The 18,778-nt window shown below is 57.6% G+C and overlaps 1 protein-coding gene across 3 annotated transcripts; it reads right to left on the minus strand.

Annotated features, from left to right (window-relative positions):
• Positions 1–61: 61 nt before the first annotated feature.
• On the minus strand, positions 62–18,508 carry BCKDHA (branched chain keto acid dehydrogenase E1 subunit alpha). Of its 3 annotated transcripts, none has more exons than XM_036833106.1 (9): positions 18,374–18,497; positions 10,528–10,707; positions 10,333–10,419; positions 6,468–6,576; positions 4,213–4,374; positions 2,286–2,492; positions 2,022–2,163; positions 1,629–1,800; positions 62–572 (listed from the first exon to the last, which is right to left on the minus strand). In XM_036833106.1, the coding sequence occupies exons 1-9, from the start codon at positions 18,479–18,481 to the stop codon at positions 402–404; spliced, it is 1,338 nt and encodes a 445-aa protein (XP_036689001.1). In that variant the 5' UTR covers positions 18,482–18,497; the 3' UTR covers positions 62–401. The 3 variants fall into 3 exon arrangements, with proteins under 3 accessions (XP_036689001.1, XP_036689000.1, XP_036688999.1); XM_036833105.1 differs by having other exon boundaries at positions 2,286–2,495; XM_036833104.1 differs by having other exon boundaries at positions 10,333–10,707; positions 18,374–18,508.
• Between the last annotated feature and the right edge of the window lie 270 nt (positions 18,509–18,778).

Consider the following 18,778-nt stretch of genomic DNA (forward strand, 5'->3'; position numbering starts at 1 on the left):
ATGCTGGCCTCTCCCCCCACATCCCAAACTCCAGGAAACAGAAACCAGAGGTAGCATGGAGCCAAATGCAGAGACATAGTTTATTCACTACCTGCTGACCCCCTCTCACTCTGAGTAAGTTCCGCAGGCTGACCTGCCTCGTCCACCCCCAGGCCTGAGGGGCTTCCGGTCCTGCAGGTGCCCTTGCCCAGCCCCTGGGAGACGACCCTGTGACTAAAGGCGAAGAAGGGGCTGACCAAGGCCCCACCGATGTAACAGCCTGGAGGAGCAGGAGCCGCCCCAAGTACTGCCCTGGCCCGAGTACGTTGGAGGGAGCTGTCAGGGGAAGGCGGTAGCATCCTGCCCGTCGCCTCTGCCCCTCAGAGGCAGAGCTGAGGAAGGTGGGGACGGGGCAAGTAGCCTCACTTCTCGAAGTGATCCAGGGGGTAGTGTTCCCCATAGGTCTGGAGGTGACGGGCCAAAGACTCCTGCTGCTTGCGGAGCTGGGTAGGCATCTCCTGATACACATCTGAGAAGAGCAGGTTGGGGCTGGGCTTCAGCTTCCGCTCGGCCTGCTCAAAGGCCTCCATCACCTGGGGGACAAGCGGCAGTGGGCAGGCAGCCGACCTCTCACCCAGGAACCTGCTTCCTACCTGTGGGATCCTGGCGAGGGGTTAAGCCCCCTGAGCCTCAAGTTCCCACGTGGACAATGGAAATAATCATCATAATAGTGGTGACGGGCTTCCCTGGTGGCGCAGTGGTTAAGAATCGGCCTGCCAATGCGGGGGACACAGGTTCGAGCCCTGGTCCGGGAAGATCCCACGTGCCGCGGAGCAGCAAAGCCCGTGCGCCACAACTACTGAGCCTGTGCGCCACAACTACTGAAGCCCGCGCGCCTAGAGCCCGTGCTCCACGACAAAGAGAAGCCACCACAATGAGAAGCCCACACACCACAACTAAGAGTAGCCCCCGCTCGCTGCAACTAGAGAAACACCGCACGCAGCAACGAAGACCCAGCGCAGCCAAAAATAAATACATTTAACAAATTAAAAAAAAAAGAAAGAAAAAAAAATAGTGGTGACAACTAATGTCCCAAATCCCAGCATCTCCATCCTTAGCAGAACCAGGCACTATACTAAGAGTATGGAATTGATTCAGCCTCTCAGCAGCCCTAAGAAGCAGGCAGCTCAGAGGTGAGGAAACCGAGGCACAGAGAAGAGAAGGGACGTGCCCACGATGACGTGGTCAGGGGCAGAGCCAGGAAGCACATGCTGCCCGACACCAGGGTCTGCCCTGCCCACTGGGCCGCAGTGCTTCTGGTGTCTGATGACCAGGGCCGAGGAGGGCAGTGCACACACTCTGGAGGACACTTACACCCCATCTGGATCAGATGCAAACCCTCAGACAAGCTTCTGAGGTGGGTACCCCAGTATCCCTCTCCAGAGGTGAAGGAGCTGAGGGCAGAACACGGCTGAGGTGCACGTGTCCTGGCATCATGACATTAGAGACGTCACCAGGGTTACCCCCGAGACTGCCAGTTCAATGGCCCCCAAGCCCCAGCCTCCCCATCCTTCCAGGGTTCTCTGTGACACACCATCCCGGAACACGACCCCTGGGGTGGTTTCCAACAGAGGGCGGCCCTTCCTCACCTTCTTGCGGGACTGCTTCCTCCAGGCCTTCTCCTGCTCGTCGCCCCACCAGCCACAGCTCTGCAGGTAGTGCCTCAGCCGGGAGATGGGGTGGTCCTGCTTGTCCCAGTAATTGACCTCATCCACTGAGCGGTATGCCGAGCTGTCGTCACTGGTGCTGTGGTGCCCGATCCTACCAGCGGGAGGGGGACCCAGGGTCAGGCTGGCGGCCCTCAGGTGAAGGTCAGGAAGGAAGTGGTGGACTAGGGGAGAAGGCGGGAGATGGAATAAAGGCCGGAAGGGGCTACGCGGTACAGGGCAGTGGGGTCGTGCCGTGGGGACGGTGATCAATGTGGGGGAGGTGCTGAGGGCAGCAGCGGTCGAGGCTGGGGGCCGACGGGGGGCGACAGGCACCTGTAGGTCATGGCCTCAATGAGGAAGGGCTGGTTCTCCGCCACGGCCCGCCGCCGGGCCTCCTTGGTGGCGTTGTACACAGCAAACACATCATTGCCGTCCACGCGGATGGACAGGATGCCGTATCCCGGGCCTCGAGCCGCTGTAGGGACAGGGAGGCAGGTCAGGCCCCAGGGCGCAGGTGGGACAGGAGCAGGGAGTGGGGAGAGAGGGGAGGAAGGAGAGGGCGCAGGCAGGGCGGGGAGCAACCACCAGGGCCCGTACCGATGCCATCCCCGCGGTACTGCTCGGAGGTGGGCGTGGAGATGGCGTAGCCGTTGTTCCGGCAGAAGAAGATGATGGGGCACTCGAGGGTGGCGGCGAAGTTGAAGCCGGCGTGGGCGTCCCCCTCACTGGCCGCGCCCTCTCCGAAGTAACATATGACGACCCTGTTGGCGTTGGCCCGCTTGGCCGCGTAGGCTGCCCCCACCGCTGCAGGAGCAGAGACACGCGTCTCCCTGCACTCATACCCTCCCCGCGTCCACACCCTCGCACCCCGGCAGGGGCTCCGGCCCTCAGGCTAGCTGTTGCCAGGCTCTGAGGGGAAAGAAAACACCTGAGCCGCCCCTCCCGCTCCCCCAGGAGCTGCCCCGCCCACAGTCTCCTCCCCTCGGCTGACGGCAGCTCCGTCCTTCCAACTGCTCTGGGCCACAAACTTCAGCATCTTTGACTCCTGACTTTCTGCCACGCCCCTATGCCCGCTCAACCTTCAAAACAGAGCCAGAATCTGACCTCTTCTCCCCAGCCCTTAACCCCTCCCTGGCTGTCCCGGCCCCACCTCTGGCCCCAGCAGCCTCCTCCCCTGTCCCCTGCTCCTCCCACCCAGCCTGTTACCCTCGGGGCAGCAGCCGAGCCGGCAGGTGGTTCTGCAGCGACTCCTCCCCCTCCCCCAACTCGGGTCCACGCTGGGTCAAAGTGTCTTCAAAAGGCGACAGCCTGAGACCCCACCTGTGCGCACCCCTCCCTCCACACCTGCCCCACTGGCTCCTCCTGGCACCTCAGACACATCATCGAGCAGGCACCCACCTTCAGATCCCGAGTGGCTCCCTCCCTCACCTCCTTCTGGTCTGTACTGTCACCTGGGGACACCTGTCCCCACCTTCCCCCGTCAAGAACCGCTCCCTCTCAGCTTTACTTTTCCCAGCGGGCCTTATCACCCCTGACATACTCCATGTGTTACTTCATCCTGTTTACTGTCCGTCTCTCCCACCAGTGGCAGCACCAGGAAGGCTGAGGTGTTTGCTGCCTCTGTTCAATGCACCTAGAATGGCACCCAGCACACAGCACGGACTCCGCACGCTGGCCAACTGAGTGACTTAACTGGTCACCCAAATGCAAGATGAGGGCCAGGCCCCACCTTATGGAAAGCCTACGAAATGGAAATCAGTGAAAATGCTGCCTCCTCCCAGAAAGCTGCCCTGTCCGCCTCCCACCTCAGACACAAACCGCTCCTGTTAGAACACACCGGGCGAACGTGCCCAGGGCCCTCTGACGTGCCAGGCACTCTGCTAAGCCCTGTACACATCAGCTCATGTGTCTGCCCTGGAGCAGACTGACCCTCGACCAAGTGCAGGCTCCACAGGGCGGGGAGCGGGGGGTTGTCCACATCCCTGTTTTTGCACTGTGTGGCCACAGCCCTGCCCCTGGCGGGTCTGCTTCACAAGCAGTCACCTTTAACAGAAGCCACACCGACTGCGCTAAGCATCGTGGGCTTGCGGAGTAAGCTTTAGGGGAGTCACTCAGGACAGAGGCAGGGCAGGGCCGGGGTGGAGAACCCAGGCTCTGGAGCCACATGGTCCCCGATTTGAGTGCCTACTCTCCTTGCTACCTGCCGGGTGACCTTTAGTAAGGAAGCTGGCACACGCTCAGTCCCACGCAGCTGGCTGTGCCGGTGAATGGACACAGGGGGGGCACAAGCATGGGAAACTGAGAGCGTGATTGTGCCTGCTCAAGCCTGCCGAATGGGGCAGAGACGCCACTAGAGCCCTCCTACGAGGGTCCCATTCAAGAGGGGTCTTGTAAGTCTAGAGCCCAGACCAGCGCTAGGACCGTGATGCCACCAGGAAGCCCCCGGAAGGGATGGAGGAGGCTAGGGCCTGAGCAGGGTAACGACGTCAGACTGCGTGTGCGGGCCCGGGGCGTGCATCCTCACCCTGAGGGATCTGCGTGGCCAGTGGAGAGGAGATGGTGACGAAATGGCGCTCCCTGCAGCCATAGTGGACGGGCATCTGGCGCCCCTTGCCCAGGTCGCTCACGTTGCCGTAGCACTGGGCCATGAACAGTTCCAGGGGGTAGTTCCGGTACATGAGCACACCTGGCGCAGGAGAAGGCAGGGTTACCGTGGCGGGTGGTGGGCGGGACAGGCCAACCCTGTGAGGGCCCCTGGGCCAGGCCCTTCCTGCCCGGGATCTGTTCCGCTGACTGTACTACAGCAGGGAAGGCGCGTTCGGATGCTTATAGGGACCAGGCGGGTGCAGGAAGCAGGGGGGCAGAGCAGAAAGCACAGGCCTGCCTCAAGACGGAGGCTGCTGTTCAAACCACCTAACCTCTGCCCAGGGAGGCCAGATGGTCCAGTTTTTCAAAAGGAGCAATCCAGCTTGCTTTTTTGCGGGGCGGGGGGGGGGGCGCTAGGGGAGAGGAGGGGAAGCTACCTGATTTTTAAGCATTTCCACTAATTCATCTACTTAAAAACAAAATCACCATATGAACCAAATAAAAGTACAGGCCGTGCTCACGACCTGTGGACTAGAGGAAATATTCAAACCTGCTCATGGCAGTAAAATCCTTTCTTCAAACAAAACCCCGGTGGACGCCCACCTCGTCATCAAAGGCACCACAACGTCGCACCTCTGTGACCCAAGCTTCGCACCACCTGGCTCGCACAGCCGGTGGGGCTGGCGGGGGTTCCTTGCGGCCGCTCCAGTGGGAGGTGGGCAGGGGCCTCCACTCTGCTGCGAGGGGGACCGACACAGGCTCCAGGGTTTCCACCACTGGGGACAGCTCAGTGAGCGCTACGGTTCTCAGTGCCCTTGTTCTCCCCACTTCACAGGAGACACAGAGTCACACGGGGAAGTAGCTGCCCAGTCAGGACTGGGACAAGCGGGGCCTGCCTTTCCTCCTTGCCCCGCACAGGCGCCCTCGGCAGCTGCCTGGATGCAGGGCCTTCCATGACCCTTGGTACAGGACGGCTCACTCCTGCAGAGGTGGCCGGGGCCCAAACAGCCCCCGTGTGCGGAGCCCAGCGGCCGCCCGTAACTCCAGGACCCTCGCTCCAGGCCCTGCTTGGAGCCCTCCCCAGAGAGATCCCCTCAGCAGAAACAGTGCGAAGCACTTAGGAAACGTGGCAGGGGCCTGGCTTGCGGCCCAGTGCCCGGGCAAATCTAATGATGCGGAACCACGGACAGTATCGCAGGGCGTCTGTTCCCCTGGAGCATGTGAGGTGGGGGGTCTGGTGCAGCTGAGACAGTAGATAGTCCGAGAGCAGACTGGAAGGCTGTGCTGGTCCAGGGAGCGCTCCGGGCACCCAGCCCGGCCAGGCCACACCTGCCCACTGAAGAGCTGCCCCCGGGTGAGAGGCCTTGGTCACGACATCGCCTCCGACTCCGAGTGCTTACCCCACGCCAGGCCCTGTGCTGAGGGCTTTGTGTCATCTGCCCTGTGAAACCCCTCAACAACCGTCTTGGGAGGGTTCACCGTCTCCCACTGTAGATGAGGAAACTGAGGCAAGGAGCAGTTAAGCAACCTGCCCAAGATCGTGCAGCGCCTGAGAGGAGGGCTCAGATCTGGCTCCCCTCCTGGGCCCCATGCCAACAACTGCTCTGGAACCCCAGCCTCAGCCCCCCGGGCTCACTCCTGCACCCCGTCTCTCCTTAACACTCATCCGTTTTCTTCATGCCTAGTCGCTGCTCCTTCCATCCTCTCCCTCGTTCACTCAGAAGTTAGCCCAGAAGTTAGCCGCTCCCAGGCTGGAACCCGCCCGCCCGTCTGCTTCAGCTGCGTGAAGGATACGGCACCTGGGAAGAGGCCAGCTCGGCCTGACCTCACTGCAGGCTCCCGGCAGCCCCGCAGCGCAAGGGGTTGCCATCCCACCCTAATCTCTATTTCAAAGATGAGAAAACTGAGGCTCGGAGAACGGAAGTGACTCGCCCCAAATCGAACAACTGGTCACCGGCAGGGCATGGAATGGTCAGGAGCACAGGCTCTTAACTACAACACTGCCAGGCCTCCGCGGAGGGGAAGCCCCCTTAGGCCTCCCTGGCAAGGTGCCGCTCCCAGAAGAGCACACTGGTAACTAATGTGGGCCTCGCCTTCACAGCAGGAGGGACTGGGCCTGACCTGTCTCGATGGGGACCACAGACCCAGGTCCCTGGCACCTGCGCCACAGGGCCGGGCCACGGGCAGACGTACCTGCCTCCCGGTACTGGCCAAACACCAGGTCCGTGTTGTCCAGAGCTGCTGCACTCCCCACGTGCGTCCCCTCCTCACCATAGTTGGTCATGTAGAAGGATATCCGGCCCTGGGGGTGGAGGAGGGCCCAGAGGGCCGGGTTCAGTTAGACTGGGCGATGACAGAGAAACATCCAAACACTGACCAACTTCTGATTACTCTGTGATTCAACAGATGCTTCCTGAAGGCCGGGTCTGGGCCAGGCCACGCTGGCGTTCCTGCCTTCACAGAGGAACCGCCAGGCTGGTTAGAGCCAGGGTGATGGGGCTCCGTGATGGGGGCTGAAGGGGTACCCGCCCCGCTGTGGAGGGGCGTCGAGGAGCAAGGCCTACGCCGAGCAAAGGCAGGGAGGGTGGAGGTTTCCAGGCAGAGAGAACAAGAAAGGCCATGAGGTCAGAAGGGCTGGGACATGAAGTGGGAGGGGTGGAGAACAACGAGGAGGGAGAGAGAGGCAGGGCCCAGGTGGCGCAGGGAATGACGTATCTGGACTTTACCCTGAGGACGATGGTAACCTGCCAACAGTTCTCAGGGGAGAGATGTTTTAAAAATGTCTCCCAGGCTACCACGTGGGAACGGATGGAGAAGACAGGAATGAGCGCCAAGCGCCAGGTGGGAGGGGGCACGGCCTGGCCTGGTGGTGGCAGGTGGCAGGGAGAGGATGGCTGAGGGTCTTGAGAAGCAGAGTGAGCGGTGCAGGGAGCGGCAGCCCCTGTTGGTTCGCTGCACCGGTGCCCAGGGCAACTCCACTCTCCTGAGCCCCCTAATCCCAGAGCCTGGAAAAATATGTTCCCAGCCTCCCTTACAGTCAGAAGCGACCACAGGACACAAGTTCCAGCCAGAGAATTAAGTGGAAATCTGCTTTTGCTTTCTTGATAAAAGAGATCACTGCAGCTGTTGCCACCCCTTCCCTCCAGGTTTGCACACAGCCATGAAGCCTGGACCTGTGGCAGCCATCTTGTGAACGTGAGGCAACAAGCACAGGGCGGAAGCCAAGTCGGCCACGACGGTGAAGCAGAAAGGGAGGAAGTCTGGGTTCCTGATGGTGGTGCTGAGCAGCAGAACGGATTTCTAACTAAATACCTAAGGGCAGAGTGAATGAGAGGGGAAAGTGATAGTGAGGGGGTGGGAGGGGACAGGGAATACCAGTAGGTCTCCAGTTTGGGCAAATGGGTGGACGGCGGTACCGTCACTGAGAAATGGCCTAAGGGCGGAAGAGGAGCAGGTGGGGGGGGGGGGGGAAGGTGCTGAGGTCAAGTCTGGACGGGCTGAATTCGGTGAGGGACACCCAGGGTGAGAAGCCAAGTAGATCGGGGGCTAAGAGGTAAAGTCTGGCTGGAGATCCGGGAGCCCTGGCACAGAGGTGGAGGTGAGCAGGACTGGACGTAAGGTAAAAATGGACCAACCGGGTCAGCAGCCGCAGGACGCCCCGTGCCCAGGCCTCACGTGTGCCGCAGGGGCCTCCTGTCGCAGTGGGGGAGCCAGCTGAACAACGCCTGCTTCCAAGTGGGGAGCCAGTTAGAAGCGGCGAGTGGGGCCGATGCTGGGTGCTGAGGGCCTGGCAGGGCTGCCGAGGTTGGCGTGGGGAGGAGCCTGAGAGGGGGGCCCCCGAGGAGACGGGACCTGGGCTAGTGGCAGAGGTCCCTGGTTGCCTACCCGGTATCAGATCCCTCTTCCTCTTTGCTAACAGATCTCATTCCACCACAGACAGCACCTGCCCGGACTAAAAGACTACTTTCTCAGTCTCCCTTGCAGCTGGGAGTGACCGATGAAACGTGTGATGTTATTTGGTGGGACTGCCTGGAAAGTTCTATAAATGTGGGTGTGGGGAGATAGCTGGGCGGTGCCACGTTTGACCTTCCGCCTTCCTTCTACCTCCTGCCTGGAACGAGACATGATGGAGGAGGCTCCAGAAGCCACGTGGTTTATGAGGGGCCCTGGAGGCTAGAAGCCAGTGCTGGGTATCCAATGACACTGTGGTGCCACCATACCAGCCCCGACCACCTATTTTCACATTTCTTTCATGCAAGACAAAAAACCTATTAATCTGTTTAAACTACTGCTTTTATTTCTGTTGGGATGGGGGGCTGCTGGGATAACCCTAGCTAAGGAAGGCTGAAACCTGATGGCTGAGCTGATCTTACTGAGGGTTCCCTGTGTCAGCCAATGGGCAAGGGGCTTGACATGCCGGGTCTCACAGAATTCCCACCCCCACCCGGTGGGGTGGGGCGGGGTGGGTTCTCTTGTTATTTCTATGTTTTAATACACCAAAGAAACCGAGGCAAAGACAAGAAAAATCACCTGCCTGAAGTCACATCTGTGACTGGACCCACGTCCGTCAGGTTCCAGAGCCCCCGTCTGAGCAGCCAACCCAGGGGTCAGGAAGGAGCCCAGGCATGTGAGAGAGGGTGGGAGGGGTGGCCTGGCACTGAGGCCACGCAGAGGGGAGCAGACGGCCGAGGCCACAGTGAGTGGGAGGCAGGCTGGACAGGAAGGGCAGGGGTTGATGCCGTGGACGGGAGGAGCCAAGGGAAGCTTCTGGGCTGGGCGGAGAACCCACACACGGTGCTCCCGTGAGCAAGAGAACCAGGGAGCTGGCTGCCCGCCTGATCTGCTCCGAACTGTCTTCCGTGGGCCTCGCGCTTTCAGTCCACAGTCGGGTCACAGGGGGGTCACCTGGGGGCCTGATACAAGTGCAGATTCCCAAGCCCATCCCCACTCCTGAGGACGAGCCTGCCCAGCGTTCTTCCCGCTTTTCTAACAGGAACCCCAGGCTCCTGCTCTGTCTCCGCAGCCTGGGAGGGGCGGACTCCAGGCCTCTGCTCCCTCGGTTCCTGGGGATGGGCACGTGGCCCCGGCTTGGCCGGTCAATCACATGGGCTGGCTCAAGGAGGGGTCTGTGACCAAAGCCTGGCCAATAAGCATCAGCTCTGGGCCTTTTGCTGGAACATTAGGGACCAGACATTCTCTTTCCACTGCTAAACAGAAAGGATAATAATTGCAAGGCTGGTATCCATGACAAATGCCGGTTTCACTGTTCCTAAGGCCATTACGGAGGCCACCATCAATCCTCACAGCAACCCCATACAGTAGCTAGAGACGAGAACACTGAAGCACTGAAACGCTAAGCAACTCCCCCAGGGCCACAAAGGTAGAGAGTGACAGAATGCGGACCCTAACTGCAGTCTCGCTCCAGAGCCCGTACCCGGAACCCTTTCTCTGCCACCTCTCCGTGAATCTGGAGCTTCCAGAGACCACCGCAGCTTGAGAATGAAGGAAGCCAAGGCAAAGGAGAGTAGAAAAGACACTCAGAGAGAGAAACAGGTCTGAAAACATGTTCTGAGCCCCCTGGGTCCAGCTGTGCCTGGAACAGGGCCTTATGGACTTGCAGTCAGTCGAGTCAACCAATTCCCTCTTTGCTGACACTGCTTTGACTGGGTCTCTGTCGGCTGACGCTAGAGCGTCGCACCGCAGCACACTGGACACGCGCACTCCCGGAAGCACCGAGAGCCGCCCTGTTTCTCAGGACTGTGAGTGCCCGAGAGGAAGGGGAGTCCAGTCTTCTCCTGCCTGCCCTCTCCCAGCACAGCTAAGCCCCCAGCCCGGCGTACAGTAGGCTTTCCGTGATCTGGTCCACCCTTCTGCCCTCGGGCAGGACCCTCCCACCCTCTTCCTCCAGAGCCCCAGCAGAACCCCAAGAGCTCTAAGCACCTCAAGACAAGGATCTCCATTCCACTCCCTCCTCCTTGGGAGCTGTCTTGTGGCCCAAACACAGGTAGGGGGACCTCAGGTAATCCCATGCCCCTCTCCCCAGCCCGTCCCCACGCACCTGCCTCTGGGACTCATAGAGGATGCGGTCCATGGTGTTGAGCAGCGTCATGGTCTTGTAGAACTTGAGCACCTTCTCCTGGGGCAGCTGCAGATGGAGGCACAGACAGATGTGGGCCAGGTGGGACCAGAGGGGAGGAGACGGGCAAGGGGCCTGGGCATGGAGGCACGGGGTCGGGGGGAAGCGGCCTCTCACGTGGGGATCCTCGCTGGGGTTGATGATCTGGCCCTGCCGGTCCATGACGCGGTAGATGGGGATCCCAGAGATGACATTGGGCTGGATGAACTCTAGCCTGTCTATAAACTCCGCTGAGGCCCCCGGGAACTGGGGCTTGTCATCCAGGGACGAGAAGTGCTGCTGCTGCCTCTGCGGATGCTGGGGAGAGAAGGCGGGAGGGGGGAGGAGACACCCATGTCAGGAGCAGCAGAGGTTCTGCAGGCTCAACCCCGCAGCGGCAGGCAGCACGGCCTGGTGATTAAGCCGCCACAGCCGCAGTGGACTCTGGGGCCTGATGCACAGGGTCTGAATCCCGGCTCCGCCACCTTCCCAGTGTGTCACACTTTGGGCAAGTTCCTACAACTGCTTTGTGTCTCAGCTCCTCAGCTGTAAAATTGGGGTGAAAAAATCATAATATCTATCACACAGGGTTGCTGTAAAGATTAAATAATCTAATAAAGTGGCAGGCAGCTCAAGAACCAGTAGTTATTATTATCAGAGGCCCAAAGTCCTCACCCTGGCATTTCAAGGCCTCTCCAGGGCTGACCGCCGCTACCCCGTCCTCTCCATCTCCCACGGCTACCACAGACACACACACACCCCTGCACAGCGACCTCCAGTCAGCCAGAAGGGCTCTTTACTGACCCCCTCTACCCACAAGGAGGCCACCCAGCTTAGAGCTTATGTCTGTGAGCCCTTAAGAGTCAGCCTGCCAAGTTCAAATCCCTTGCTGAGTGACCATGGGAACGGGACTTCCCCTCTTCAGATCTCCCCTTTCTCAACCTGTAAAATGGAGAACACCTCATGGAAACACTGCGCGGCTCAAACAAAATCACGTGTATAAAATGGCAAGCAGAGTACTTGTACGTATAGTAAAGGCTCAAAGATGCTGATTATCGTTTCTACCACCACATCTCTTGCTCTCTTCTCTGTACTAAAGGCCTCTTTCCCCATCACCTGGCAAACTGCTCCACACACTTTACCACCCTCTCCACTCCAGTTCAGGAGCCCAGACTGACTCATTCAACAAATATTTGAGCACCTGCTTCGTTCCACAGCCTGTGCTGGGTTCTGGGCACCTAAGAGAGGCAAGACACCTACCTGTCCCTGCCGCCCAGCAAGGAAGATAGAGCCTCAACAAGTAACACCGAGCGGATGAGGGTGATGCGTATTCTCCCAGGAGAAGCCATGGGGCGAGAGCAGAGTGGAAAGAGGGTAAGGTTCCCCTGAGGAAGTGATATGAGAGCTGGGACCTGAAGGATATCTAGGAGTCAGGGAAAGAGCATTTGAAGCTGGGGTAACAGGACACGCAAAAGGCAAAAAGTGAGCAATGGCACGTCCCTTGTGGAACTGGGAAGGAGTCCCGTGGGAAGCATCACACACACCCCCACCCCGGCTGAGAGGAGGCCTGTTGGGGAAAGCCCGGGAGAAGCCTACATGTGCACCAGGAAGGGAACCAATTCCATTTCTCAGCACTGGAGCTAGAATGCCTTGAACTAGTCTCAGCATTGCAACAGCGCCCCTATATTAAGCCTTTGCCGGGTACCAGGCTGAGGTCCGCACGCAGAACCCTCACTGAGTCCTCAGAGCACATCTGTGAGGCAGAGAGTATATACTGTTGCCCTTCAGACGAGGAAACCCAGGTTCAGGGAGGTAATATAACCTCCCTGCACCAGGCCCCAGGGCTAAAACAAATTAAGTCAGGACTGGGCTTCAAACCTGGGCAGGGCTGACATCCAGACCCCTAAACCCAGGCCCCCAACCCCGGCTGCCACTGCTGGCCCACTTGGCACACGTCTGCATCTTTACTTTCCACCGGCCGCCAGGTTCCTCTCAGCTCAGTAACTGTGGCTTCACTTCCAATAGGCGCTGAAGAAGAATGTCTGGGCTTGTCATGAGCTGGATCCCACACACGGGTGCTCAAATGTGTTCCCCGCCCTCACTCCTTTAATTGCGGCAAAGAGGCCGTCCCAGGTTCCAGCAGGGGAATGTGAACATGAACATGTGTGCGTTTATCTGCATTTATGATTGTGAGGATATAATGGAAATTATACTCCCAACGGCAGGGCGGGTCCAGGCCTGACAACAGCACGGCAGCGGCCCAACTCTCGCAGACCGTGCTTCCGCCTTCGGAGCGCTCACGCGGCCGGACCCTTCCATTCACCTAGAGGATCCACTCCTCTCATGTGTATCTCCCACACACATCACAAGCTCCAGGGAGGCAAGGAGCATGTCCACATCGGTTTACAGAGCACACACTTCAACAGGCAATTACTGACCGAACGGATGAATGAGCGGTTAAGTTCACTGGCTCAGAAGCAGACTGACCTGGGTTCCAATTTCTCAGCTCGCTGCACAGCCCTCTGCAAAACACCGTGTCTCTGAATTTCCTTACCTGCGGAAAGGCTGCATAGGGCTGCTACAAAAAGTTCCTAAGGCACACAAGGGGTTCAGCAAAGGCACAGGGCACGCTACATGCTCAAAAATCGGTAAAAGAGGGAAAAACCAAAATCTAGGGTCAGGAAATGGGAAAAAGGAAATTGGCTGTCACCCTGGGAAGATGGGGAAAAGAGGAGTTGGGGAGAAGGGCTGACTGCATCTCAAGACTGTATTGTAATTCCAGACCGAGGCCCCAGCGGACACTCCAGAGAGAGACTGAGACACAGGGGAGACGCCATCTGGGGAGGGGCTCTAGGACGGGAGGCCAGGGGCCAGGACAGGGTCACGGGGCTCCGAACAAACCCTGGTGTCAGGGCAGGACTGTCTGCCTCCAGAGGCTGGAGAGGTACGGTCAGGGTACCTTGATGCCCCCTGTACCCTGGAGTTGGGCTTTGGCCGTGCCCCCTCTTCCTGGGCCTGTAGAGATGAAGGTGGTACCTACCCCATGGTTACTGTGTTGATTCCTTGAGCTACCAAAGGGCTCGGCACAGAGCCTGGCCCTGAGGAAATGCTCCATAATGGGAGTGGGTGCTAAAATGCCTGCAGAGGAAGTATGCGTCTCCACCCATTTTTCCTTCTTTTTGGTGGGGGAGTGGGTTTGTCCTGGTGGCAGTGACCTACAATGGCAGAAGCTGCACAGATTTACACAAAGCCTTGAAGCCATGCTCTCTCCTACCACACAGGACACAGACGCCTGTTCTGGAAGGCCAAGGTCCGCCCCACAGGTACTGGGGTAGCCCCTCCTCGAGCCACTCCCTATGGGGCCACAGTTAAGGGCAGGGACTCGGAGTTGACTGCTGCCTTCGGGAGTGTAATTACGCTCCCGGAGCCTCAGTTTCCGCATGTGTAAACCGAGGGCGGTGTGAGCATCTATCTCACAGATGGTCCTGAGGATTTTTTTTTTTTTACAGTGTTTGTTTTTTTTTAAATTTATTTATTTATTTTTGGCTGCATTTATTTATTTATTTATTTCGTTGCTGTGCGCGGGCTTTCTCTAGTTGCGGCCAATGGGGGCCACTTGTTGCAGTGTGCAGGCTTCTCATTGCGGTGGCTTCTCTTGCTGCGGAGCACGGGCTCTAGGCACGCGGGCTTCAGTAGTTGTGGCATGAGGGCTCAGTAGTTGTGGCTCGTGGGCTCTAGAGTGCAGGCTCAGTAGTTGTGGCGCACGGGCTTAGCTGCTCCGCGGCATGTGGGATCTTCCTGGACCAGGGCTCGAACCCGTGTCCCCTGCATTGGCAGGCGGACTCTCAACCACTGCGCCACCAGGGAAGCCCGGTCCTGAGGATTTAAAGAGCCCGTGTGTACAGTGCTCAGCCCAGTGCCTGACACGTAACAAACACTCGATAAATATGACTAGCTAACAAGTGTACTTGATGACCGTAGTGGTCAAACAAGTAATCATTGAATATTTGCTCCAAGTCAGGCCCTGAACTGAGGGCTGGGGACAACGGGGAGAGACGGATGACAGACACTGAACACACAAGTTACAGTCAGGGAGGGGCGATGTCAGAGGAGGCAGGATCGCGGAGAGGTTAGTTACCACACAGGCAGGGTAGGATGAGGGCTGGAGAGCCAAGCGGCCTGTGTTTGAATCCTGGCTCTGTCCCTTTCCAGCCACGTCACCTTGGGTAGGAGACTGTCTCCCTGGACCCGTGTCCCCTTGTGGAAATAAGAATTTCTATTTCACTGGCTGGTGGTGAGGTGGGTATAAAGCACCTGCCGTAGCTCGAGGAGGAAGCCTTTCACTAGCTGCATCACATGCAGCAGGAGGAAAAGCTTCCTGGAGAAGGGGGAGCGAAGCCGAGGCCTGAGGGACGAGCAGGGGTGAGCCAGGCAAAGGTTGGGGGGAGAACACGTCAGTCCTTGGGAAGGACAAAGGCTCTGAGGCAAGAGGAGAGATCCCGGCACCCTAGAGACCACCTGGCTGCAGCACGTTAACCACGGCACTTAACTACGTGCCTCGGCGCCACACCAGGCACCTGCTGTATGATGCCTGTGTCTCACTGAACCTGCACGGCACCCAGGTGAAGCAGGCGCCATGACCACACCTCCGTACCACACAGGTGGCCCTGAGGCTCAGAGGGGTTAGGTGACTTGTCCATGACCCAGGGAGATCATGAGCAGTGATGTCAGCATATGAAGCCAGGCAGCCTGCCCACTACAGGGAAGCTGGAGAGAAGAGCGGGGTCCAGCCAGGGAAGGCTGTGTGGATGGTGCCAGTTAACCGAGTCCTCTGAAGCTAGGACAGCTGAGGCCAGCCAAGCCTGCTCTCTCTCTGGAGTCTCAGGCGCTCTGCCTCAAACAGTGCAAAGCTGACCTTGGCTTTACTTCCAGCTCAGGAATGTCAGTGGCCTCATCAGCGGCCTCCCCTTCCAGGGGGATCTGGCTGGGGAGGCCAGGGAAGCATGGAGATGGATCAGGCTTTCTGTGGCCTCGGGGACCTGGGGGCTTTAGCAGCACTAAGCTCCCCCAGCCACTGAAGATGGGAAGCATCCTTTCCCTGCATCAGTCAAGGCCACAGCAGATTCACTGTTCCTGGAGGAAAACAGCAGCCCCCATTTCTTGAGCCCTTACCGAGCACATGGATATATGTGTAAGTGCTTCCTAAGAACTGTTTCCTTTAACCCTCACCGCATCTCTGAGGGAGGTACTGCTATTGCCCCTGTTTTACACATTGAGACCGGTCACGGGGTCAGGAAAGCTTCTCTGAGGAAGTGAGCTCTCAGCCTGACACCTGAAGGACCATATCCCTACAAAGGCCTCCGGGTGGGAGGAGCTCATCCAAGGAGAGGGGGAAATGGCCAGTGGGGCTGAAGAGCAGTGAAGGGAGGGCATGAGGGGGGCTGAGGTCGGCTCTTCCCACCCCCTCTTCCCACCCGCCCCAGGCAGAGGCTGATGATACACACCAGGTCTGGACTAAGCAGGATGTTGCAAGACCTGAACCGAAGCCCTACCCCTTCTCCTCCTGGCAGCCTGGTACTGTGGAAAGAGACTGGGCTTTGGAGTCCGGAGCTCCAAGTTCAGACCTCACCTCTCTGAGCTTCAGTCTCCTCCCCTGTAATAGAAGAAAACTACCAGTACATACCTTGCAGTATGGCAGTATGAAATACAATAATGGTGTCAGATGGCACTATAAATGATAAAGTGCTTCATTAAGACACTAGCCAAGGACTTGCCTGGTGGTGCAGTGGTTAAGAATCCGCCTGCCAATGCAGGGGACACGGGTTTGAGCCCTGGTCCGGGAAGATCCCACATGCCGCGGAGCAACTAAGCCCGTGCACCACAACTACTGAGCCTGCGCTCTAGAGCCCGCGTGCCACAACTACTGAGCCCACGAGCCACAACTACTGAAGCCCTCGCGCCTAGAGACCGTGCTCCGCAACAAGAGAAGCCACCGCAATGAGAAGCCCGTGCACCGCAATAAAGAGTAGCCCCCGCTCAACGCAATTAGAAAAAGCCCAAGGCAGACATAAATAAATAAATAAATTTATTTTAAAAAAATTAAATGAGAAATTCAGTTCCTCTGTCATGCTAAGCCACATTTCAGGTGCTCAGTAGCCACGTGTGGCTAGTGGCTACTGCACTGGACAACACAGACATAGAACACTCCTATCATTATAACAAGTTCTAGATCAGGCTCAAAAATCTTTGACTAAATGCTACTACGCCTTCCCTCCCCTCAAAAAAAAAAAAATTCCTTTTTAAATCTTAAGAAAAAAACAAATACTTAAAAGTGGAGAAGAAAAAACAGGGACTCTAAAAATATATAAGCAAAACGTAGGGACTCTGAAAGACCTCCTGCTCCCCCCAATCCAACCCGCCAAAAAAAAAAAAAAAAAAAAAAGGGAGGGGAACTAGGCGGGAAGGGCAGCAAGGAGACTGAGCCAGGAAGGAAGCAGATTTAATCAGTCATGAATGACCCTTCCCTACTCCTGCCCCAGTACAGCCCACCCCCACCGCGCAGGCCCAACCAATGGGCTCTAGGGAGCTCAGCTGTGGGGGATCTGACTGCTCCAAAAACAAAAAAACAAAAAACTGACCGAGAACAGCCCAAAGGCAGGGACTCTCCCACCTCCATCTTGCTCCAGCAGCCCTTCGGAAATTACCTGCTTCAACTCCCTTCCTAGATGTCCCCATACCTCAACTCCCAGCCCATCTTCTTGCCCCCGTTTCTCTCCCTAGCTAGAGCTTCTTCCCAGATTCCATCTTCCCTTCCCAATGGTTTGGGCATCAGATGGTCAGGCCCAACCCCACAAGATCTTGATAGATTTCCCGCCAAGGCCCTCACCAATCCAGACCCTCTCAAGGTCACCTCCTTTCTTCTCCCCCATCTCGGAGGCCAGTTTCTGTCCCTTCCCTCCACCCTCACTTTCAACAGCGGCCGACATTCCGATTGCACCAGGTCCTGTTCTTAGCACTTTACACATTTAATTTACACAACCCTATGATGTGGCCATTGTTAGCATTTTACAGAGGGGGAAATTAGGTCCAGAGAGGAGCAGTCCCTTGCCCAGAGCTACAGAGCTGGAAAGTGGCAGATTAGGGACATGGCGCCACATGGTCTAGATCCTGAGCCCATCTTCTTAACCATGACTCTCTTATATGCGAAATCTTAGTTCACAGCTTTTCTCAGCCCCAGCCTCGCTCCTAAATAACGGCTCCTAACTAGATTTCTGCTGTGTGAGCTAGCAATTAGCAGCATCAACCTAACACTCTTGACAAGAAACAAGGCATTTCTCAAGTGTTTCTAAGAAATGTGGGCTAAGTGCTCTGTCTGGACCTCTCTCCCCCCGCCCCCGATCCCACTCACTCATTAATTCAACAAATATTTATTGACCATCTTCTCTGTACAGTCACCAAAACCGACAAGGCATTCTATCAGGGGGCACAGGATCAAACGACTTTTTTACGCAATTCATTTTAAAATCAGAGTTGGAGCAAAGAGCACCATAAAAGCCCCTGATGGGAAACCTCATCTCTCTTTTCTCCTCCTTGAAGTGGGGGGGAGTCTTTACCGAGAAGAAAGTCTGTCCCTTACAAAGGCAGTTTTCACCAACCCCTGAGAGGAAAGGTCACACCTTCCCCCCACCCCCACCCCCGTGTCCTCCAAGCGGCCTCCCCTGGGGAACGGCGGCAACTAATACGAAACTCCCTCGCTCTCTCCAAGTTGTCTCTCTCCCTCAGGGTTACAAAGGAGCTGCCTGGCTTTTCTCCTCCTAAGGAACTGGAAGTTCTTCCCTTGGGTGTCCTCTCCAAGTGGTTCTTCCAGCCCGTCCCTCTGTAACAGCCCTTCCTCCACTCCCTACAGGGAACCCCCCACTCTGAAGACAGCGTAAACATCCCTATACCTCCTTGGAGAAAACTCCCTGGTGTCCCAGGTACTCACTGATCTAGCCAGCCCACGAGCCCCTGGCTGCCGCAGGAGCAGGAGGCCAACCCGGCCCAAGCCTCGACTTGACCCCCAAACCCTCGCCGCGGCAGCCGCCACCGCCATCTTGGCTAACAATCCCTCGCCGATCCGCCCCTCTCCTCGGCGAGCTTGGGGCTGCCCCTTCATAAGCCTGACGCAAATGCCAGCATCACCCTGCCAAGAAACCACCTGCTACTAGTCCTGCGGTCTCTAGGACACATATGTAGGTGAATAAAACAATCTAGCTTCCCCAAAATTACTCTGACCGCCTTATCGCAGTCGTTCCTGTAACAGGCAAAGAAGAGGGCAACCTGACCAGAGCCTCAGGGTTTCAGGGCCCGGGGACCTCGGGTAGGACATGTCAAGGCCTTCCCTCTCTTC

This window comes from Balaenoptera musculus, chromosome 19 (assembly GCF_009873245.2).
Source record: "Balaenoptera musculus isolate JJ_BM4_2016_0621 chromosome 19, mBalMus1.pri.v3, whole genome shotgun sequence".
In the NCBI taxonomy this organism is placed as follows: domain Eukaryota; kingdom Metazoa; phylum Chordata; class Mammalia; order Artiodactyla; family Balaenopteridae; genus Balaenoptera; species Balaenoptera musculus.

Bases quoted from the DNA above. Each gene is read 5' to 3' on its own strand.
- BCKDHA (XM_036833104.1), bottom strand. From the start codon at position 18,481: ATGGCGGTGGCGGCTGCCGCGGCGAGGGTTTGGGGGTCAAGTCGAGGC. The intron at 4,375-6,467 runs GTACGTCTGCCC...CTCCTGCGCCAG, and splicing joins TGGCCAGTACCGGGAGGCAG to GTGTGCTCATGTACCGGAAC. The intron at 2,493-4,212 runs GTGAGGATGCAC...CTGCTCCTGCAG, and splicing joins GGCCACGCAGATCCCTCAGG to CGGTGGGGGCAGCCTACGCG.